This window comes from Hypanus sabinus, chromosome 25 (genome assembly GCF_030144855.1).
Source record: "Hypanus sabinus isolate sHypSab1 chromosome 25, sHypSab1.hap1, whole genome shotgun sequence".
NCBI lineage: Eukaryota > Metazoa > Chordata > Chondrichthyes > Myliobatiformes > Dasyatidae > Hypanus > Hypanus sabinus.
In genome coordinates, this window is record NC_082730.1 from 8,832,093 (window position 1) to 8,857,216 (window position 25,124).

General features: G+C 45.9%; 1 protein-coding gene across 1 annotated transcript; it reads left to right on the plus strand.

Moving 5' to 3' along the window:
* The first annotated feature begins 407 nt into the window (after nt 1-407).
* On the plus strand, nt 408-24,938 carry LOC132381266 (acidic mammalian chitinase-like). Its single transcript, XM_059950648.1, has 12 exons — nt 408-441; nt 10,232-10,261; nt 10,345-10,546; nt 11,920-11,976; nt 12,114-12,279; nt 13,630-13,754; nt 15,682-15,805; nt 17,088-17,270; nt 19,392-19,508; nt 20,408-20,546; nt 23,129-23,405; nt 24,813-24,938. The coding sequence occupies exons 1-11, from the start codon at nt 417-419 to the stop codon at nt 23,380-23,382; spliced, it is 1,422 nt and encodes a 473-aa protein (XP_059806631.1). The 5' UTR covers nt 408-416; the 3' UTR covers nt 23,383-23,405; nt 24,813-24,938.
* The last annotated feature ends 186 nt before the right edge of the window (nt 24,939-25,124 follow it).

Below are 25,124 nucleotides of genomic sequence, written 5' to 3' on the forward strand. Positions count from 1 at the left end.
GGTCAGAGGAGAATGGCCAGACTGGTTCAAGCTGACAGGAGGAGACAGTAACTCAACCAACCACACATTACAACAGCGGTGTGCAGAAGAGCATCTCTGAACGCACAACATGTCGAACCTTGAAGTGGATGGGCTACAGCAGCAGAAGACCATGAACGTACACACAGTGGCCACTTTATTAGGTGCAGGAATAAAGATGCTATTGATTGTAAATTATAGATAAATTATACAAGACAGTGAAGAAAATAGACTGCTCAAACTGAGAGTGCAAGAAAGTGACACAATTGAAATGATGACTCATTCCAATACATGCTGTTTTAGAAAGGTCGGAATGAAGAAAGGAAAGGGAAGTGTCAAGATCAGTTTGTGTTTACTTCATCTCTGGCATTTCAGATTACAGGGCTAGCTGTTTTAAGATGATGCCATCACTATTGTGGTCTGGTAAGTGGACACGTCAATGTAGCTCATGAATTAGATAGAGCTTGCCAAGGCCCTGGTGGCATGGACTGTCTCTGCTGTTTGTTTTTCTCTATTCCAGCTTTCAAGGCACAAAGACACATTCCATCTAAATTTGAGAAAGAAGGGGTTAATATATGAGCACATTTGATGTGTTTGGGCTGTCCCTGGTGGTTCGAAGAAGATCTAATTGATACCTATCAAATATTGAAAGGCTAGATAGAGTAGACGTGCAGAAGATGGTTCTAATGGTGGGGAAGTCTAGGACCAGAGGGTACAGTCTCAGAATAGAAGGAAGTCCCTTTAGAACAGAGGAGGAGAAGCTTCACCAGCCAGAGAGTGCTAAATCTGTGGAATTCATTGTCACAAAAGGCCAAGTCAATGGGTATATTTAAAATGGACGTTGATAGATTCTTGATCAGTAAGGCATCGAAGTTTGTGAGAAGAAGGCAGGAGAATGGAGTTGAGAGGGATAGTAAAGAGGCCATGATAGAATGGTGGAGCAGACTCGATGGGACGAATGGGCTAATTCTGCTCCTAGGTCTTATGGTCTTCTTTCTCTCACATGGTGCTTTGGTTTCCTGTCTCAAAAAGAAAAACACTTTCATCTTGGATCAGGGGCCAGAGGATGTCACCACACTGATGGAAAATAATCCTTGCAAGCTATCTCACTGTAAATCGAGTCACTGAGTCCTACAGCACAGAAACAATTCTTTCAGCCCAACTTGTTCACGTTGACAAGGACATCTATCTATAAAATCCCAACCTCTTCTTGTTATTACCATCGGGGAGGAGATGCAGGAGCATGAAAAACCATCCTCAATGATTCAGAAACAACTTCTTCCCCTCTGTCATTTGGAAGTCGGGATGAAACATCGAAACATACAGTGAAATGGGTTGTTTGCGGCAACAACCAACACAGCCCAAGGATGTTCCACACGGTAGGCTTATTCAGAAAGTCAGAAGGCATGAGATCCAGGGAAGTTTGGCCAGGTGGATTCAGAATTTGCTTGCCTGCAGAAGGCAGAGGGTTGTGGTGGAGGGAGTACATTCAGATTGGAGGGTTGTGACTAGTGGTGTCCCACAAGGAACTGTTCTGGGACCTCTACTTCTTGTGATTTTTATTAATGACCTGGATGTGGGGGTAGGAGGGTGGGTTGGCAAGTTTGCAGACGACACAAAGGTTGGTGGTGTTGTAGATAGTGTAGAGGATTGTCGAAGATTGCAGGGAGACATTGATAGGATGCAGAAGTGGGCTGAGCAGTGGCAGATGGAGTTCAACCCGGAGAAGTGTGAGGTGGTACACTTTGGAAGGACAAACTCCAAGGTAGAGTGCAAAGTAAATGGCAGGATACTTGGTAGTGTGGAGGAGCAGAGGGATCTGGGGGTACATGTCCACAGATCCCTGAAAGTTGCCTCACAGGTAGATAGGGTAGTTAAGAAAGCTTATGGGGTGTTAGCTTTCATAAGTTGAGGGAGAGAGTTTAAGAGATACAATGTAATGATGCAGCTCTATAAAACTCTGGTTCGGCCACACTTGGAGTACTGTGTCCATTTCTGGTCAGCTCACTATAGGAAGGATGTGGAAGCATTGGAAAGGGTACAGAAGAGATTTACCAGGATGCTGCCTGGTTTAGAGAGTATGGATTATGATTAGAGATTAAGGGAGCTAGAGCTTTACTCTTTGGAGAGAAGGAGGATGAGAGGAGACATGATAGAGGTGTACAAGATATTAAGAAGAATAGACAGAGTGGACAGCCAGCGCCTCTTCCCCAGGGCACCACTGTTCAGTACAAGAGGACATGGCTTTAAGTTAAGGGGAGGGAAGTTCAAGGGGGATATTAGAGGAAGGTTTTTCACTCAGAAAGTGGTGCGTGGAATGCACTGCCTGAGTCAGTGGTGGAGGCGGACACACTACTGAAGTTTAAGAGACTACTAGACAGGTATATGGAGGAATTTAAGGTGGGGGGTTGTATGTGAGGCAGGGTTTGAGGGTCAGCACAACATTGTGGGCCAAGGGGCCTGTAATGTGCTGTACTGTTCTATGTTCTATGTTCTAGGTGCTGGGGGCAGCCTGCAAGTGTCTCCCTGCTTCTGGTGCCTCCATAGCTTGCCTGCAGCTCACTAACCCTAACCCATACGTCCCTAAAATGTAGGAGGGAACCGAAGCACCTGGAGTCACGGAGGCAACGTACAAACTCCTTACAGGGAGTGGCAGGAATTGAACGCTGATCACCGGCACTGTAATAACATTACCCTAGCTGTTACACTATTGTGCCGTGACTGTTCCAGTCCTATGACTCTATTTGCAATATTATTCTTGTGATTTCTCAATAACACATCTGTCAAAATAAGCTCAAACAAAAAGGAACTCACAATGCCAGTGAGTAATGATCTACATTTCTCAAGAGCAGAACACTGTCACTTCCAACTATTTCCTCTTTCCCTTAACCTCAGAATTTCCCAATTTTAAATAGCAACATCAGTTAGAAAATCAGAGCCAGGAAACATTGAGAAATCACGCAGTGGATGCACATAATTACCAATTTCATAACATTAACATTGTTTGCACTCAACGGGCACTTCATGTTGCTGGGACTTAAGGACCTGAGTTATGGGGAAACATTGAATAGGTTAGTACTTTGTTCCCTAGAGCGTAGGAGAATGAGGGGAGATTTGATTGAGGTGTACAAAATCATGAGGGGTATTGTAATGTGAACAAACTCATCAGAGAGACACTGAAGCTAGTGGATGTAGAAGTGTTTTATTCAACAGCAACGAGTGCCAGGCATCATAGCGAGATGCACTCCAGAGGCCTGTTTGATCCAATAGTACATGACATTTTAAAAGCTAAAGATCAAAGGTAACAGCAGGACAATTCTATAGTTACAATGTATCTACAATGCTTTCTTTGAATTACATACAGTTTTCACACACCTCCTCCTTCACACCCATACTCCAGACACCCAAAATGAATGTTAATCTGCATTGTCTGGTTTTCCCATTAACTGGCATCCAAAGCTCCAGGTAACTATTGTCCAAGGCTGCATTTTAAATTTAATCTACAGTCCACATTCAGGTCTAAAGATTGCTTGCTGAAGTTAATATTTTGCTATATAACCTAACTCTAGACTACTCCCTAACAGTCCCTCCTCTTGGTCCTCCTGGACAAAAATAAATTTGTTCTAGGAAAGGCCAAACCTTAAGGAGGATCTAATCAAATAGGACAGCAAAAATGCCCTGCTTCGGAACCCTTCCCCCAATTACCCTATGTGCGTCTACATCTACATAATCAACCCTAATCTCTACAAACAAGACTCTAAGAAGAGATTGTTCCAGAAGTTTGACCAAGAGTCTTTAAAATGCAGCTTTGTTATTTGTATGCTTGTTGCCTACTTTCCTGCTGGCTGATTGCAGTTTAATCACATTCTTATCTTCACCCCTTCATTTCCTGATAGCTAAAACTCAACAGTTATTCTCTGGACAGAGGTACCAGCATGGTAAATGTGTCAGGCTCACAGGCCTTCTCATCAATGTATTGGAGGGGTTTGGGGCAGTCTTTATTTGAACGACTGCGTCTCCATTCTAAAAGGTCGCCCCTCTATTTTGATGCTCTGGTCCCATTGTAGGAAACATCCTCTCCACATCCACTCTATCAAGGCCTTTCACCATTTGATAGGTTTCAATAAGGTCACTCTTCATATTTCTGAATTCCAGTCAATACAGGCCCAGAACCATGAAACCCTCTTCATGTGACAAGCCGTTTAATCCTGGAATCACTTTCGTGAACCTCCTTTGATCCGTCCTCAGTTACAGGACATAAGGGGCCTAAAACTGCTCTCAATACTCCAAATGAGGCCTCACCAGTGCTTTATAAGCTTTCAACATTACATCCTTGCTTTTATATCCTATTGAAATGATGCTAACGTTGCATTTACCTTCCTCACCACAGACTCAACTTAACCTTTCGGGAACCCTGCGCAAGGACACCCAATTCCCTTTGCACTCAGGTTTTTGAATTTTCTCTCCATTTAGAAAATAGTCAACTCTTTCATTTCCCCTACCAAAATGCATGCCGTACACTTCCCGACACTGTATTCCACCTGCTTACTCTCCTAATCTGTCTGTCCTTCTGTAGCCTCTCTACTTCCTCAAATCTACCTGCCCCTCCACATGTCTTCATACCACCTGAAAACTTTGCAACAAAGCTATCAATTTCATCATCCAAATTGTTGACATATAATGTAATAAGAATTGATTCCAACGCAGACCCCTGTGGAACACCACTAGTCACCAGCAGCCAACCAGGAAAGGCTCCCTTTATTCCTTTATTCTCACTCTTTGCCTCCTGCCAATCAGTCACTGCCTTATCCATGCTAAATCTTTCCTATGATACCATGAGCTTGTAGCTTACTAAACAGCCTCATATGTGGCCTTCTGAAAATCCAAGTACACAACGTTAGCTGATTCTCCTCTGTCTACCCCGCTTGGTGTTTCTTCAAAAATTCCAACAGATCCGTCAGGCAAGATTTTCACTTGAGGAAACTATGCTGACTGTGGCCTATTTTGTCATGTGCCTGCAAGTACCCCAAAACCGCATCCTTAAAAATCAACTCCAATATCTTCCCAACCACTGAGGTCAGACCAACTGGCCTACAGCATCCTTTCTTCTGCCTCTCTCCCTTCCTGAAGAGTGGCAAGACGTTTGCAATTTTCCAGTCTTCTAGAAACATCCCAGAATCTAGTGATTCTTGAAAGATCATTACTAATGCTTCCAAAATCTCTTCAGCCTCTTCTTCAAAACCCTGGGGAGTGCACCACCTGGTCCAGGGGACTTACCTACCTTCAGACCTTTCAGTTTCCCAAAAACCTTCTCTCTAGTAATGGTAACTTCACAGACACCATAAACCCTGACTCCTGGAACTTCCACCATACTGATAGTGTCTTCCACAGTGAGGAACTGATGTTAAATATCTATTCAGTTTGTCCACCAATTCCTTGTCCCCCATTACTACCTCACCTTCCAGTGGTCCAATCTCCACTCTCGTCTGTCTTTTACACTTGAATCCAAGTCCAATGTTTCCATTGGCTGCCTCTGGTTACCCTGGTTACGGAGGTCCGTCACATCTCCATGTAATCTTACTAAAATGGTATTTGTAGTTCCTTTCTGTACACTTGTAATTTCTGTTGCTTCTTGTTCTTCCGCTGCCCTGCTCACACTGATATCTGCTCACTCATTCCCTTTCTGCTCCTTGCTGTCCCCTTTCTGGTGAGGTCTTAATTTAATCACTACTCCCTCCTCAGGCAGATGCACTACTTCCAACAGCTCCTGATGTGCATGGCTCCTACCCTTGGGACCTTTTGACATGATTCCCACACATCACCCTGTCCCTCCTCCCTGCCTGGAGCTGCTGTCTCTCTGAGGGCCATGTTAGTTGCTTTGCGGGTCACACACATTCGGGCCCCCATCTTGTCTGTGTTATCTCTCCCTTTCCTGAGTCTGTGATAGCAGCTGCCTTCGTCAGTGAATCTAATCCCAGGATAGTGCCATAGTTGCTTGGGAACACCCAAAAATCTACAGGAGACTGCACTCCCTTAACCTCCAGTACCTGGACTGACTTCTTTCCACCCTCATTGTTTCACCTCCTGCAGTGGTAATGTAAGTCTCCTCACTAGTAGATCAGTTACTATTACTGATGACCCTGTGCCCACCAACATTTCATGTTGCTGGCCCCCTAATAAACCTCCTGTGTACATCTGCGGATGCCCACCACTGGCATTAGAGGCTGCCGTCACCAGCCCTATAATCTGGGCAGCAGCCGAATCAGAAAGAAAGGGCGGTGCTGTGGATTTTGCCCGCTCTGGTGAGTCATTTTCACACTTCCCCCTTTTTTCAGGGCACTGACTCCAATCTCGGCCTGAGCAGTCACAGCTGTAACAAATCATCTCCTTTCCCTCCTATGCCTATTCCAGCAGTTCCTGGCTGTGTGCCCCAGCTGCTGGCCCACAAAGCAAGTTATCTGTGATGTCATGGCTTTATGACTTCTCTTCCCCCTCCTCTGGTCTATCTCACTGGTCTATGATACCATTGCGGAAATACCAAGCCAACGGTAAACACCCTTTGCTGCTGATGGCCTCATCTACCAAGTTAACACACAAAGTCTAGTCTTGTACATAAACACACATGCATGCACACGCACCATGCTCCTTTCATATCTACTAGTTCAGCACTCCGGCGTGTTCATGACACCTCATGATCCAGTTGCCACTGACCCCACAGGTCCAGGTGTGACTGCTGATTTAAAAAAACACTCACCTAGTTAGACTGCTGAGACTGCTGGTCGTACAATGTATCCCGGACAAGCCCCCAAATGTTTTAGCATGAACAAATTCACCAGAGAGATACTGAAGCTGTGGATACAGAAGAGTTCTATTCAATAAAAATGAGCAGGCATCAAAGTGAGACACTCTTGGACCCAATATTACATGACATTTTATATGCTAAAGGTCAAAGGTAACAGCAGGACAATTCAATAGTTACAATATAGCTACAATGCTTCCTTTGAATTACATATAATTTTCATACATCCTTTTTTGCACCCACACTCCAGATCCCAAAATGAATGATTAAAGGATTAAGGGAGCTAAGGCTTTACTCTTTGGAGAGGAGGAGGATGAGAGGAGACATGATAGAGATATACAAGATATTAAGAGGAATAGATAGAGTGGACAGCCAGCGTCTCTTCCCCAGGGCACCACTGCTCAGTACAGGAGGACATGGCTTTAAGGTAAGGTGTGGAAAGTTCAAGGGGGATATTAGAGGAAGGATTTTTACTCAGAGAGTGGTTGGTGCGTGGAATGCACTGCCTGAGTCAGTGGTGGAGGCAGATACACTAGTGAAATTTAAGAGACTACTAGACAGGTATATGGGGGAATTTAAGGTTGGGGGTTATATGGGAGGCAGGGTTTAAGGGTCAGCACAACATTGTGGGCCGAAAGGCCTGTACTGTGCTGCATTCTATGTTCTATGTTTTAATCAGCATTGTCTGGTTTTCAAATCAACTGGTGTCCACAGCTCCAAAAAATTACTTCCCAGACTGCATTTTAAAATTTAATCTACAATCCATGTTCTAATTAGTTGCTGAAGTAAGCTTTTTTCTATATAACCTAACTCCAGAATATGCCTTAACAAGGTTAAGGCAAGTAAGTTCTTTCAAATGAGTTTGGTTAGGACTAGAACTAGGTCATAGGTCAAGAGTGAAAGGTGAAATATTTAAGGGGTACCTGAGGGAGAACTTCTTCACTTTGAGAGTAAGGTGGTGAGGTGGAACAAGCTGACAGTTGAAGTAGAGGATGTGGATTTCATTTCAATATTTAAGAAAAATTTGGATAAGTACATTTTTGTCACATTGGACTTCAAAAATAAAAGTATTGAGGACAGGATATTCAATGTTATGTTGAAGTTGTATAAGATGCTGGAGAGGTCTAATTTGCAGTATTGTGAGCAGTTTTGGTCACCTACCTACAGGGAAGAAGTAAATAAGATTGAAAGAGTACAGAGAAAATTTACCAGGATAGGTTAGGACTTTGAATAGGTTGAATAGGTTAGGACGTTCTTCCTTGAAGAACGTGGTGAGATTTGACAGAGGTGTACCGAATCATGAGGGGTATAGATAGGGTAAACACAAGCAGGCTTTTTCCACTGAGGTTACAGTTAGAGGTCATGGGTTAAGGGTGAAAAGTGAAAAATTTAATGGGAACAAGGGTTGTGAGAGTGTGGAACAAGCTGCTGGTGCAAGTGGTGCATCTGAACTCGATTGGAATGTTTAAGAGAGGTTTGGATTGGTACATAGATGGAAGGGGTATGGAGGGTTATAGTCCTGATGGAGGTCGATGGGGACAGGCAGTTTAAATGGTTTGGCATGGACTAGATGGGCCAAAGGGCCAGTTTCTGTGCTGTAGTGCTCTATGACTCCATGAGTTGCAAAGATTCCAGAGTTGTGGTGAGTGAAGTTCAAAGACTTTTCAGATGGTTGTATCGTAATAACTCTTCCTGAACCTGTTGGTGTGGGAGCTAAGGCTTCTGTTCTTCTAGCCTGATGGGAATTGTGAAAAGAGCCAGACTCAGAGATGGACTCTTCTCTTAATATTAAAAGGAGCACATTCAAATGGAGTGTCTTTCTCTTCCGTCAATAGAGGACGTTACTCGAGAAGATTTCTAAAATATCCTCCCATTGTTCCAACAGCAGAGGGTCTTTGGTGAAGGACAAACTTCCAGATGGTTTCATGAGTATTTATTAAGATAACGTTCACAATTATCAGGTCAAGTACTTGCTTAGGTTGAATAGTAAATATCAAAAGCGTAGTTGATTGTTTTTCCAAAACTATAGAGCTCTCAGCACACTAAGTTATTAATAAACAGAGATAAGGACATGGTATAAAGAGCCATCAGGGCTCGCACACTCCATGGACTGCAAGATGGCAAAATTCATAATCACTGCAGGTGAGTTGATCCTTCACGTCAACGTGTTCATGTATCAGTGAATTCCTACAAAACAGGAATTAGGGAAATTGGAAGGGACATTGGAAATTGGACATTGGACATTGAAGTTCTGATTCTGGAAATCTGGAACTAAAAAGCCAGAACTAGGAGCGGTGATCACAGAACCACGGTCTCGTCCCTAACTGAGGTGGACAAGGTTCTCCCTGGGCTGAACAGTCTGAATGCAGAGTCACTGTTTCCCCTGACTGGGGTTATCTGCAATCTGTAGTCACTTTCTCAAAGTGAGGGGTTACCAATCAGACCAGAGACGGGAAGAAATTTCTTCACCCAGGGGTTGGTGGATCGTTGGAAATCTCCACCTAATCTGTGGGAGTTCAGTTGTTGGAAATATCTGAGACATTGAGTGGTTGATTTCCAGATGGTGAGGGAATTGAGGGAGATGGGGATAGAGTAAGAAGGTGGTACTGAGGTAGAAGACTGTTTATGACTTTGTTAAATGGGGTAGCAGGGACTAGGAGCTGAATGGCCCACTCCGTTCCTATTCCTTGATACCCAACATCACAATGGCTCAGTAAATATGAGTCAGAGGGATCTTCATCTCTCAGTGAGCAGCAGCTGATAGAAACACTACCCAACCTCACATCAGAGACACCAGTTCGATCCTCACCTCAGGCGCTGTCTGTGTGGAGTTCGCATGTTCTCCCTGTAGCTCAATGGGTTTCCTTTGAGTGCACCTGTTTCCTCCCACATATCAAAGATGTGTGTGTTGGTGGGTAAATTGCCCTGAGTGTGTAGGTGAGGGATAGAATCTGGGGGGAGGTGTGAGAGGGTGTGGAGAATAAGCAAAATAGATCAGTGTCAGATTGGTGTTGATGGGTAGCTGAAGGCCAGCACTGATTCAGTGGGCCGAAGGGCCTTTTACTGTGCCTCACCTGTCTCAGACTCTATGGTTCTATGAGCAGCTGAGAGCTGATGGTTCTGTGCCGAGTTTCGAGGGGTAGTCATCAATGGGCTGTAAATACCGGGCTTGTCAGTGAGTCCCCGATCTTCTGAATGAACAAACAGACAAATCCAATCAGAGCTCACCGTGAGATCTTTCAGCAGTTCTGAGTAACTGAAAGCTTAGGGACGGGAGCGCCTCACCATCAGAACCCAGGTCAGGGAGCTGAGATCCCGGAGCTCAGCCTGTACTTGGGAAAAGAGCAACAACCCTGATCGTTCAGGAGGGACCGGATCGTCACTCAGACACTGACCCTGTGTTCTCTCTTACAGCGGTGGTCTTGCTGGCCTGCCTGCAACTGGGTGAGTCTCTGTGCATCTCCATCTTTGCTTCACTTTGTCTGCTGGGTCGCGGCGTTCTCCTCACTCCTGTGTCTCGCCCGCAGGCTCCGCCTACAGACTGGCGTGTTACTTTGCCAACTGGGCTCAGTACCGACCCGGAGCGGCGAAATACGTCCCCGATGACATCGACCCCTGTATGTGCACCCACCTGATCTATGCCTTTGCCGTAATGAGCAACAACAAGATCGTCACCTACGAGTGGAACGACGTGACCCTCTACCACTCGTTCAACGCGCTGAAGACCAGGTACGGCGGGCGGTAACTGACCTCCTGGCCCAGCACCCAGGTTTTGTGCTTTCATTTCCAGTATGCTGTGCAGTGTCTCACATTTCCAGTGTCCCAGGTTTGATCCTGACCTCGACTGCTGTCTGTGTGGAGTTTGCACGCTCTATCTGTAACTATGTGGGCTTCTCCAGGGTGTTCCCATTTAATCCCACCAACCACAGAGATAAAGATAAAGATTAAAAGTAAGTTTTATTTGTCACATCTACATCGAAATGTAGAGTGAAATTTGTTGTAGATCACAGTGTGAAAGGCTCCCTCTGGTCAGCCTGATCCTCCTGGATCCTCCACTGGTCAGGGAACGTTGGGGACAGACACGTCCGTGACTCTGGGGAACCAGAGAGACGCAGTGAGCCCTGTGCAGGTCCTGTGGGGAAGGTTCACTGGCGAAAGCCCAGCATGTGTTATGTGGAAAAGGTATGTAAACCATGTGAAATCCCTGGAATGTATCCTCTGGGAATGCGGGCAAGAGGGAAATGACAGTGTGGATTCTGTAAAGAAATGGAATGAGGACTCATTGTGAATGATGACAGAATGACAGGAGAGCAAGAGTGAAAGCGAGAGAGAGGTAGAGAGAGAAGGAGGAGAGAGGCAGGAGGGAGAAAGAGAGGAGGAGGGATAGAGAGGAGAGTGAGAGGGGAGAGAGAGAGGAGAGGAGAGAGAAGAGAGAGAAAGGAAAGAGGAGAACTCAGCACGTCAGGCAGCATCTATGGAGAGGAATAAAGAACTGATGTTTTGTGTTGGCACCTTAATAGGTCGTGATGAAATTCTGAAAGACAGAAAGAGAGAGACAGAGAGAACAAGAGAGAGATAGCAAGAGAGAGAGGATGAGAGAGAGAGAGAGAGAGAGAGAGAGAGAGAGAGAGAAAGGGACAGAGGGACAGATATGTTAGGCCTCAGGGCCTGTTACAGTGCTGTATAACTCTGTGTGCCTGTGAGTGACAGAGGGAGAAACAGACAGACCGAGACGGACGAAAAGATATAGAGCAAGGCAGAGACAGAGAATGAGAGAGACAGAGAGAGACAAATAGAGGCAATGAAAGCTTGAGATAGAGCGATAACAAAATAGAGAGGAATAGAGAGAGGGTGAGATCACTGGAGTCTTGAGCAGCACGCTGGAGGACCTCAGCACGTCAGGCAGCATCTACGGAGGGGTGTAAACAGTTATTATTTCAGACCAACTCCATTCCGGTGAACTGGTCCCAACTCTAAACCCAAGGACAACGTACAGCCATTACTCTATGGCACCGTTAACTTGGAACTGGGGGCGAAATCTTGGGCACTGGGATATTTTAATTTCAGGAATGATTCTCCAACAATCTCTTAATCTTCAACAGGAACAAAAACTTGAAAACCCTGCTGTCTGTCGGAGGCTGGAACTTCGGAACTCAACAGTAAGTGAACACATTTTGTTTCGTTTCTGTCTGGGTCATGAGATGAGAACAGTTGCCGTTCGCACTGGGAAGTGTGACCAAGCTGGGAGTGAACAGTCAGCCCGTCACGGTCATCAGAGATGATTTTCCTCCCTCAGGTTCAGCACCATGGTGTCCACACGTGAAAACCGTCAGACCTTCATAACATCCGCCATCAGCTTCCTCCGAAAGTATGGCTTTGATGGTTTGGACATCGATTGGGAATATCCTGGATCGAGGGGAAGTCCTCCGCAAGACAAGCATCTCTTCACCGTGCTAACTCAGGTGAGGTAGAGTGTAGCCAATGGAAGAGTCTCCCCTCCTGAATGACCCAGATCACTGTCACCGGCAGACAAGGTTAGGAACGGATACATGAAACTCAGGGGCAACTTTATTACACTAGAGTGGTAGATAAATTGTGAAACGAGCTGCCAGAGGAAGAGGTTGAGGGAGGTATAAGATGGATAAATATAAAGATTAGTTTTATTTGTCACATGTACACTGAAACATGCAGTGAGTTACATTGCTTTGCATCAAATGCATGGTAGCCTGGTGGTTAACACAATGTTTTACAGTAGCAGCAACCCGGGTTCAATATTCGCTGCAGTCTATAAGGAGTTTGTATGTTCTCCCTGTGGCCGTGTGGGTTTCCTCCGGTTGCTCCGGTTTCCTACCGGTTGGTAGGCTCATTAGGCATTGTAAACTGTCCCATGATTAGAACATTAAACATTGAAATTTACAGCACATTACAGGCCCTTCGGCCCACAATGTTGTGCCGACCATGTAACCATGCAATTCCGTGATTAGTCTAGGGTTAAATCAACGGATTCTGCGTGGCATGTTTCGAAGGGCCAGAAGGGCCTGTTCCACGTTGTGTCCCAATAAATAAACAAACAAACAAACAAATAGATAAATAAAACGAGGTAGCGAGAATTGTGCTGGGACCACGCTTCTGGCACCAACATAGCATGCCCACAACTCACTAACCCCAACCTTATACAGTGAGAATCTGGGAGGAAACCTGGAGCACCCTGAGGAAGCCTACACAGTCACGGGAAGAACGTTCAGACTCCTTACAGACGGTGGCGGGAATTAAACCCTGATGGGTGATAGCCAGTGCTGTAAGACGATGAGTTAACCAGTACAGTACAGAGCCACCCTGACTTCTGAAAGTCATTGGATCAGAAAAGTTTAGTGAGATAGTGGCTCAGTGATGGCAAATGTGTCTTGCCTGGCTGAGGCATCTTTACTAGTACAGATTAATTGGGGTGAAGGACCTGTTTCAGAGCTAGCTCTCTCTCTCTCTCTCTCTCTCTCTCCCTCTCTCTCCCTCTCGCCATCTCTCTCCCTCTCTCTCCCTCTCCCTCCCTCTCTCCCCTCCCTCTTCCCCTCTCTCTCTCTCTCTCTCTCACTCTCACACACTCTCTCTCCCTCTCTCTCTCTCTCTCTCTCCCCCTCCATCTCTCTCCCTCCTCTCTCTCTTTCTTCCCCCCCCCCCTCTCTCTCTCTCTCTCTCTCTCTCTCTCTCTCTCTCTCTCTCTCTCCCCCTCCCCCCCCCTCTCTCTCTCGTCCCTTTCCCAGACTCTGTTGTGATGTGCGTTACCGGGGGAACTGACGTCCACCTCTGTGTTTCAGGAGCTGGTCTCAGCCTTCGAGGCCGAGGGGAAGAGCACAGGGAGGCCGCGGCTCCTGCTCTCGGCGGCCGTGGCTGCCGGCAGACCCACCATCGAGACGGCCTACGAGATCCCTCAGCTGGGACAGTGAGTGTTGGAGCAGGTCGGAGTGGAGTGTGTGGGGGTGGGGGGGGGGGGGTGATGCAGAAACTGCTGGTTCTCCAGGCTTCACCTCAGTCCCTGAACTCTGAGGGGAGCTGATGCACCATCAACAACTCACTCTGAGACGTAAGGCGAGATATCGGCTTTTATTGACTGGAAGAAGGAACAAGCAGTGAGTGACCACCATACTACATCCTGGAGACAGAGAGGCCGGGCTCAGATCAATCGCCTTTATCCCGGGGTCTGTGGGAGGAGCCGCAGGAGCAGTCAGCGGGGGGGCCGTGTCCAGACAGGTATAAGTAGTTGACCACAGGAGCCCACCCTTCCTTCAATGGACAGGTGATATCCCACAATGCCGCACACTCTGGATGTTGGGGTGATATCCAGCTGGGAGATTGTCCAGACTGTCGATGATGTTCCCCATAATTCCCAACCCCATTCACATTTTTAGATATGACATTGAACATAGATGATAGAACATAAACAGTTTAGCACATGAACGGACCCTTCAGTCCACAATGTTGTGCCAAACCAATTAAAAAGTAAATTAAAAAACAAAAACTAATCCCTTCTACCTACACAATGTCCATATCCCTCTATCTTCCTCACATTCATGAGTCAATCTAAACATCTGTTAAAAGCCTCTAATGTATTTGCCTCTACCCCCATACCAGCCATCCACCATTCTCTAAGTTAAAAACTTACCCCTCACAACCCCTTGAACCTACTCCCTCTCACCTTCAATGCATGCCCTCTGGTATTGAACATATCTGCCCTGGGAAACAGATACTCCCTGTCCACTCTAACTACGCCTCTCGTAGTCTTATAAACCTTTCTCAGATCTCCCCGCAGCCTCTGTCGCTCCAAAGAAAACAGCCCAGGTTTATCCAGCCTCTTGTGATAGCATGAGCCCTCTAAACCAGGCAGCACCCTGTGAACCTCTTCTGTACTCTCTCCAAAGCCTCAACATCCTCCACTACTGGGTCATATTGAGTTCAAAGGGGGTGCAGGAACCAAAATTCACCGGGAAGGGTGGGAATTGGATTCCCAGTGAGCCTAGTTCTGGGAACAAGCTTCCTTTAGGGGAATATGACGACAAGAGTCCTGGTGGATTTGAAGGGTTGTGGGGATCAATGTCCTGGAGGTTTTCAGGGAGTCATCTCCTTTGAGTGAGCTGTCAAGCCATCAGGTTGATTGAAGTTTTACTGCGAAAAGTGTCTGTAGCAAGTTCCCAGGTTTATTAACATCGTCAGGGTATCAACGTCATGGAAATTAACTTTATTCAGCAGCAGCACAGAACATTACAAACATATGCAAGTTAACATTAGCTTTAATTAACATAAAATCTGCATAACTTAGAAAAACAAAATAAACAAATTAGGACACCAGGGCTGGAGTGAGAAAGGGAAGAGGGAAATATTGTCAGAGGCAGTGTCAGGATTCTTCAGGCCATTTCAGGAACCTGACGGCAGTGGGGAGGACGCTGTTGTTGAACCTTAAGGTGTGGGTCTTCAGGCTCCTGGACCTCCTGCCTGATGGCAGCATCGAGAAGAGGACATATCTTGCCTGGAGGGGGCTTCTGAGGACGTAGGTCACTTTCCTGAGATATCGAGTCTTGTAGAGGGTCCCTGATGATTGTTACCATCAGGAAGGAGCTACAGGAGCCTGAAGTGATTCAGGAACGGCTTCTTCCCCTGCGACATCCAATTTCTGAATGGATATTGAACCCATGAGCACTGCCTCACTGCTTTCTCCCTCTTTTTGCATTACAAATTTAACTTCTTAAATATATATATATTCTTAATGTAATTTGCGGTTTTTACTATTACATATTGCAAAGTCTTGCTGCTGCATAACAACAAATTTCACGATGTGTTCCCTCAGTGTTTCTCACCGAGCTTCCCTCTTACAGAACTCTGGACTTTTTCAACGTGATGACGTATGATTTCTATGGATCCTGGAACCCGTTCACCGGGGAGAACAGTCCTCTCTACGCACTCCCTAATGCCCGCGGCAACAACGAGTTTTTCAATGTGGTTCGTCTTACTGCTGCTTCCTTCATACGGGGGATGGGGGGGGGCTCCTTCCATCAGATGCCGTGCCCATCTAGGACCCCCTCCTGTTTCGCTATCTCTCCCCATCCTCCCCCCCTCCCCTTCTCTCTCCATGCCTTCCCAACCTCCTCCCTGTCTTCCTGTCTCCCTGTCTTCCTTCCCATCTTTCTCCCCATCTCCCCATCTCTCTCCCGGTCTTCCCAGGGCTGGTATTAGCCTTGGGTGGGTGCTGGGCTGTGGCTGAGTAGTTGCCCAGTAACCAGCAAGAAGTATGTGCGCTGTGATCTGCCTTGTCCCTGTTGCATGACATTGGTGTTGGCTTGGCTGGTTTTGGTCTGGAGGAGGTTTAGAACCTCCCAGTTGACCCCTGACCCCTGCGGGACACCATCTGTTTGCCCCAGTACCCTCAGTGCCCTATTGTTGGGTTCACAAGTGGCCTCCTGCCTCTGGCCCTCACAGTGGATTCCCGAGGTATATCCAATGGGGTCTTGTAGCTTCCCTCGCAGTGGAGCGACCATGTACCTGCTGCTCGCGGTCCCTGTCTCCGGGACTCCGGTTTCCTGTCCCCAGCGAGAGTCTGCAGGCTGACGTGGGTCCTCAGAGGGAGGGAGACAACCCAGGGTTACTCCGTCCTGGGAACGGTGTACTGGACCAGATGAAGGGTCTTGACTGCCCACTCCTCTCTGCAGATGCTACCTGACCTGTCGAGTTCCTCCAGCATCCGTCATGTTTCTGAGAAGAGATTTCCCACATTCCAGAGGGACCCAGTTCTGGGAAATATTTTGACATTCCTGAGCTGGAAACAGCCCTGGATTTAGCTCTGTGAGCAATATTCCCATATGAATGGGCACAATAGACAGTTTTCCCACATTCCAGAGGCATGCAGCCTTGGGAAGAATATTCCCACACCCTGAAGGAACCCGATCATGGGATCAGTTTTCCCAGGTCGCAGGTGTGCCCCTATAAATGGTTCCCTCACATTCTGGAAGCATGAAGGCTTGGGAAGAGTATTCCCACATCCTGGATGGAGCAGTGTGAACGGTGCTCCCACATCCCAGGCATACTCTGCACTCGGTAGAATTTTCCCATATTCTGGAAACGTTCGGCACTGAGCAGAATGATCACACGTACCAGAGATATTCCACACCGGGCAGATCGTTCCCACAACCCATCGACGTCCGGCCCCGAGCAGAGCGATCCCTCATCCCAGGGGTATGCGGTCCAGGAATGCCCAAACCCACTCACCTCCCCTTCCTATCCGCAGGACTACACCATCAAATACTGGAAGGATAACGGTGCTCCGGCCGAGAAGATCAACGTCGGATTCCCTGCCTACGGACGCAGCTTCACGCTCCGAACGTCCAGCACGGCGGTGGGAGCCCCATCTGTGGGCCAGGGGCCAGAGGGTCACTACACCCAGGAAGCCGGCTTCATGGCATACTTTGAGGTATTTATCAACCTGCAGCCTCACCGTGTCCAGATGCCTCAGTGAGGGAGATGGGGCACCATAATCCCCTACATCGCAGGCAGGTGGGGGGGGGCACACAGCCTGGAGCGGGTGGGCACTGTTGATTATTATGGGAAAGCAGTGGTTGGGGGAATGTGTTAGTTCAGTCTTGCGGACAGACCAGTGCTCCTCTCACTGCACCCTGCCACTGCTCTCGAACTTAACATGGAGCACAGAACAGTACAGCACAGTGCAGGCCTTTCAGCCCATCTTTTAGCTGTGCCATCCTTTTAGGCTACTCTAAGATCAATCTAAACCTTCCGTCCTACATATCCCTTCACTTTCATCATCCTTGTGCCTATCTGAGAGTTTCTTAAATGGCCCCAATGTATCTCCCTCCACCACAATCCCGGGCAGGGCATTCCATGCACCCAGCACTCTCTGTGTGGAAAAACCTACCCCTGACATCCCCTCTATACTCCTCCAATCACCTTAAAACTATGCCCCTTGCATTGGCCATTTCCACCCTGGGAAATTTCTCCCACAGTCTTGTCTCCACCATGTACTGGTTCTTCCTGTTAGTTTTGGTCTTGCATCCAGATGAGGAGAAATCTCCTCGTCCCAGCCCGCCTCTGCCTTGAAGTTGTCTCTTTCTATACCGTAATAGTTCAAAGTAACGTGCGTCAGGGGGAAAGACTTGTGTTTCCATAGCAACAACCCGACCTCGGGCCCTCTCCATTGTAGTGCTTCTGTAGCTGTGACAGCCAGTGTGGGCACAGCAAGATCCCACAAATCTCAACGTGACACGGAGCAGGTAACACCCCAGCATTTCCAGACACACTCAGGGAGTTCAAGGCGAAGCAGATAAACTTGGAATTCCTGCGTTTAATCATGGTGCTGTCCACCGTACTGAGTGGAAATTTCCTGAAATTCCTTGTCATTTCACAGTAGGGAATCTACCCCAGAATCCCTGCCAGATTAAACCCGGTCAAAGGGAGTCTCTCCCCCTGGTTCAGTGGTGTGAACAAGGGACCAGAGTTACCATGTGTTTACTTTGTACTAACTGAGTTTAATTGGGTAAACTTACTGTATTTGGCTAAAAACTAGTTTTTTGTTGACATTGATTGTTTAACGATCTGATTGTTTTTGATTATTTCTGATATTAAAGACGTTGAGGAACACATAAGACCTTTGAGAGCTTTGACAGTCGATTAATAACAGGGACTCACTCGGCTGAATGGCCAAATTTCCATCAGTATTTCTGTACCCTGATGTTGTTCAGGTTTCTCATTCCTGACGTCTCCTAACTGTCTTATAGTTAAAAGCCCTTCGGCCCGACTCATCCATGCTGACTCTGTTGTCCAGTAAGCTGGGCACACCTGCCCGTGACTGGTCTGTAGCCCTCTAAACTCTGTTATGTTTTATAACTCGAAAACATAAAATGAATCAAAAGAAAAACACGGAGCCAAGAATAACATGTCCTTAGTTCGTTCAAGCAACACACACAAAAAGCTGATGGAACGCAGCAGGCCAGGCAGCATCTATAGGAAGAAGCACTGTCAACATTTCGGGTCAAGACTGTCCTGACGAAGGGTCTCGGCCCAAAACGTCGACAGTGCTTCTTCCTATAGATGCTGCCTGGCCTGCTGCGTTCCACCAGCATTTTGTGTGTGTTGCTTGAATTTCCAGCATCTGCAGATTTCCTCGTGTTTGTCCTTAGTTCATTTTTACTTTCAGTGAGTCACACAATTATGATGTGGTGGCATAATGCCATATGCCATTCACGTACTTTTATATGTAACCCATAATGAATTATTTAAAGAAACAAGAATGTTTAATCAAACAATAGATTTACAATATTACTGAAGTATTGATTATACAACACTCTCCTCTCCATGTATTGCATGTGCCTAGATGCTTTTAAACAATAGATTTACAATATTACTGAAGTATTGATTATACAACACTCTCCTCTCCATGTCCTGCATGTGCCGAGAGGCTTTTAAACAATAGATTTGCAATATTATTGAAATATTGATTATACAACACTCTCCTCTCCATGTACTGCATGTGCCTGGACGCTTTTAAACATTGCTACTCATTCCTTCTTTCTTTCAACAGATCTGCCTCTTCTTAAATGGTGCTACGCAGAAATGGGACACTCCCCAGATGGTCCCATATGCCTACAAGGGAAAGGATTGGGTTGGATATGATAACCCAAAGAGTTATGAAATCAAGGTCAGGTCTTGTTACTGCTGCTGGCTCAGTTCTGTGAACCCAAGAGATTCACAGAACTGACTCTATATTTCCTGATCATTAAAGGCACATATACCTGGGAATCTATAAGAAATCAAAGAGGCAGAGTCTTCCCACATGGAATCTGGCCCTTCAGCCCAACTCGACTATGCTGACCAAACTGAATATTCCCATCGGTCCGCATTTGGTCCATATTGTCCCTGAACATTTTCAGTCCAGGTACCTGTCCAAATGTGTTTTAAATGTTGTTACTGAGTTTACCTCCGTCACTTTCACTAGCAGCTCATTCCAGACTCCCTCCAAACTGTGTGTGTAAAAAATACCCCTCAGATCCCCTTTAAATCTCTCCCCTCTCTCCTTAAACCTTTACTTCTACTTTTAGACTCCGCTAACCTGGAGAAAAGACTCACGGCCCTTGTGAGCTACACCCCTCACGATTTTATAAATTTCAATAAGGTCACCCCTCAGCCTCCAACACTCCAGGGAGTCCAGTCCTGGTCAGTCCGGTCTCTCGCCATAACTCACGCACTCTAGCACCATCAGCATCACGGCGAAGCCTCTCTCCAGCTCAATCGCATCAATCATTATCCTTACAAAGACTAGCTTCATTTATCACATGTACATTGAAACGTCCAGTGACCTGCACCGTTTGTGTCAATGACCAGCACAGTCCGAGGATCAGCTGGGGCAGCCTGCAAGTGTCACATGCTCCCACCCCAGACACCAAGCCCACAACTACCAACCATAACTGCACGTCTTAGGACTGTGGCAGCCAGAACCACCATCGCACGAAACACAGGAGCCAGTCCACCGCTCCCTGGTTTGGGGCATTCCCGATGTCTCCAGGCCGGCATTGACTGTCAGAGTGATTTTCCTTCCAGATCAAGTGGCTGAAGGAGAACCAGATTGGAGGAGCCATGGTGTGGACCCTCTCCCTGGACGATTTCAGCGGCACCTTCTGTCACCAGGGACGCTACCCTCTCATCAGCAAGCTGCACTCTGAGCTCAACATTAACCCAGGTAACCACCACCCCCACCCCCACGTCTAGGTGAGCAGTGGAGGCCACTCGGCCCATCAGACCATTTCTGACACTTAATAAGGTCAGGGACCTGCACATTCCCAACTACCCTGTAGCTTTGTGGAAGATTGGGCCAGAGGGGCACCAAATTGTCATTTGTAACAAGGACAGCATTTGTCTCTCATCTCTGTTGGCATCAGGAACACCACAGTGGGCTGCCTATCAGACTGTTGAACAGATCTCTCATGTGCTAAAGATGATCTCCCAGTCCACCTCATAATGGTCCCTGGACTTTATTTGTCTACCTGCTCTGCTCTTCCTCTGAAACCTTTTAATTCCTCTGTTAATTTTTTACCACTTCAATGGACATAAGATCATAGAGCACTTTGATAATAAGTGTACTCTGAACTTTGAGAATCAGGCCTTTCTGCCTGTCTAGTCCATGTTGAACTGCTGTTCTGCCAAGTCACAATGGAGCATCGCACTCCATACCCGTCACACCCACGTACACATCCAAACTTCTCTTAAATCTTGAAATCGAACTACAACTAGGGGACATACCCTCAAGAGTCGGGGGAGTAGATTTAGGACTGAGATGAGGAGGAACTGCTTTTCCCAGAGGGTGGTAAATCTGTGGCATTCTCTGCCCAATGAAGCAGTGGAGGCTACCTCAGTAAATATATTTAAGACAAAGTTGGATAGATTTTTGCATAGTAGGGGAATTAAGGGTTATGGGGAAAAGGCAGGTGGGTGGACGGGCCAGGTGGCCTACTCCTGCTCCTAATTTTATGTTCTCTCTCCATAAACTGATGCCCTCAGTTCTACATTTTCCAGCCCTGGGAAAAACAATGAACTTGGCCATGTCAATGCCCCTCTTAATTTCATAGACTTCAGTAGGATCACCCCTCATTCTCCCACATTAAGCACATATTAATAATAATGAATATATATTCCAATACTCCTGAATGAGTGCAGTCCATCAGTTAGTATTCTTGCACAGAAGTACAATAGACTTAGTAAACACAAAGTATACTGCAGATGCTGTGGTCCTAACGAAAAGTCTCAGCCTGAAATGTTGACTGCTCATTTCAACGGATGCTGCCCGACCTGCTGAGTTCATCCAGCTTGTTTGTACGTGTTGATAGTACAATAGACCTGTTGGACCATTACAGTGGGCGGTTCTACAGTCACCCACATTACTGTCTGAAACCACACAGCACACCTTCTCATTGCCAATGTTCCCTTTAATTTGTAATGTGTGCACAAAAACTTTGTGCTGTGCAATCTTTTACTCCATGACAGCAACATGTACACTCAGAATAATTTCTTCCATAGAAACTGTCTAAATAAACCAGCTCTAAAATCTGCAGACAAATCATCACAAACTCCACGTTGTCAACACCGTCTGCATCAGAAACCGGAGAAGGGAACGTGATTGTTTATGATCGTGAAATATACTTAACATGCCAACGAGGTAGAGGGTGACAACCTTTTGTGTTCAGTTTAAGTTCCTTCGTGCACCAGCAGCAAAAGATGTACACACACACACACACACACACACACACACACACACACACACACACACACACACGGAACATTGCTTCTCAGGCTGAAGGGCATCAGTGAAACCACTACAGAGACACAAGGGTATTTGCAACAGGGTGAAGGTTTCAAGACTCCCCTCACTAACAGCAATCTTAAATGCCTCAGGTTTAATAAATACCATAAGACAAAGAAGCAGAATTAGGCTATTCAGCCCATCAAGTTTGTACTGCTTTTCCACCATGGCTGATATACTATCTCTCTCAACCCCATTCTCCAGCCTTCTCCTCATAACTAATCAAGAACCTACCAACCTCTACTTTAAAGATATTCAACGTGTTGGCCTCCACAGCTGTCTGTGGCAATTAATTCCTCCTCTAGTTAAAGAAATTCCTTCTCATCTCTGTTCTAAGTGGACATCGTCCTAGTCTGAGGCTCTGCCCTCTGGTCCTAGATTCACCTACTTTCAGAAACATCCTCCCTACATCTACTCTATCCAGATCTTTCAATATTTGAAACATTTCAATGACACTACACCGCCCCCATTCTTTTAAACTCCAGTGAGTACAGGCCGAGAGCTGTCAAATGCTGCTCATGCATTAACCCTTTCATTGCTGGAATCATTCTCATGAACCTCCTATGGATCCTCTCCAATGCCAGCACATCCTTTCTTAGATAAGGGGACCAAAACTGCTCACAATACTCCAAGTGTAGTCTGACCAATGCTTTATAAAGCCTCAGCAATCGATCCTTGTTTTTATACATTCCACTTGCCTTCCTCACCACAGACTCAACTTACAAGTTAACCTTTAGGGAATCCTGCACAAGGACTCCCAAGTCTCTTTGCACCTCTGATTTCTCCCTATTTGGAAGATAGTCTACTCCTGCAATTCTTCTGTCAAAGTGTATATACTTCCTGGCAATACATACTTTAGTATTCAAGGGCACAACCTCAGAGTAGATCGGAATGGACAGTATGCAAGACAAATTTTTTCACTGCACATTTGACAAGAATAAACTAATTTACCAATTCCTTTGCAGAATGTGTGGCTGGACCTGCCCCAACCCGTTCCCCTTTCTCCACTGAAGCTCCTACGCCTGCCACGGCTGCCCCCACTGGAACTACGAAAAGCCCTGGGAACCCTAACTTCTGCAAAGGGAAATCCAATGGTTTCCATGCCGACCCCCAGAACAAGAATGTCTACTACCAGTGTGTGAACGGAAAGACCTACGTGCAAAAGTGTGCCACTGGCTTGGTCTTCGACCCGTCCTGCGACTGCTGTAACTGGGCTTAAGGAGGCACATGCATTCTGCTCGGGTAAGTAATGATGTTGTCCAGTCCAGTGACACTGACTGAGCTCTACATGGAGACAAGGAGCATATTACATCCAGAATTAGGGAAGAGTGATCAAATCTCAATCAGAATCAGATTTATTATCACTGACATATGTCCTGAAATTTGTTGTAGCAAGGCATAAAGTATTACTGTCAGTTAGAATAACAAATATAAAAACAGATAGACAGATAAATAGATAGATAAATGGATTGACAGATAGATATATGAATAGAGAGATAGATAGATGATTGATTGACAGATAGACAGATGGATGGATAGATGGACAGATGAATGAATGGAAAAGACAGATAGAAAGATGATTGATTGACAGATAGATGGATGGATGGATGGATAGATAGACAGACGTAAATAGATAGATAGCTACATACATTCACAAATAGATAAATAGATAGATACGTAGAGAGATGGATAGGTGGATAGATAGATGAATGGATGGATAGATAGATGATTGACAGATGGATGGATGGATGGATGGATAGATAAACAGACAGATAGATGGATAGACAGATGAATGGATGGATAGATAGATGATTGACAGATGGATAGATAGATAAACAGACAGATAGATAGATGATTGACAGATAGATGGATGGATAAATAGATAAACAGACAGACAGATAAATAGCTAGATAGCTACATATATTCATAGATAGATAAATAGATAGATACGTAGATAGATGGGTAGATAGAGTAACAGATATATGGATAGATAGATGAATGGATGGATAGATAGATAGAGAGATAGTTGATTGATAGATAGATGATTTACAGATAGATAGATAGATAGATAGATAGATAGATAGATAGATAGATAGACAGATAGATAGACAGACATAGATAAATAGATAGAGAGGGCGAAAAGGGAGCAAAGAAATAAGGCAGTGGTCATGGACCATTCAAAAATCTGCTGGTGAAGGACAATAACTGTTTCTAAAACATTGAGTGCAGGTCTACATGTTTCCATACCTCCCCCTTGATGGTAAAAATATCCTCAGGGGGTATGTAATAAATGTTAAATAGATGATGCATCAAGAAGGTAATAAATTTGATTCATCGCAACTTACTTGCTTGTGACTAGATAAAAGGAAGCCCTTCAGCCCATCATATCCTATGCCAGCTCCCAGCAGAGCAATCGGTCTCTCCCCCTCTCCCTGCATCCTTGCCAATACAGCACTCCCTTGGTACTTTACAGATGTGCTGGCATAGACCAGCAGCTCGAGCACCGCAGAGCACTGGTAACCCCCATCTATTTTTTAGTCAAGAGGTGACGTAGTCACCAACTGTGACATGATTGTTGTTCTGATATCAATAGCTGAAGGTTAAAGTCATGCAATTAACTCCAACACCATCTTTATCTCTTACCTGCAGCCACAGTCCGACCCCATGGAGGCTGGAACTGTCCAGGACCGAATATCTACCAACCGTCACCATGACCACTCCAACAACTTCTCCCCAGGAGAGATACTGATTGAAAATGGAAAATAAAGATTTTGCAGAGTAAACTCTTCGGAATTTCTTCATTTGTGTAAAATCTCCCACTGTTTCATGCACAAGAGATTCTGCAGATGCTTGAGCAACAGACTGCAGAGTAAACTCTTCGGAATTTCTTCATTTGTGTAAAATCTCCCACTGTTTCATGCACAAGAGATTCTGCAGATGCTTGAGCAACAGACAAAATGG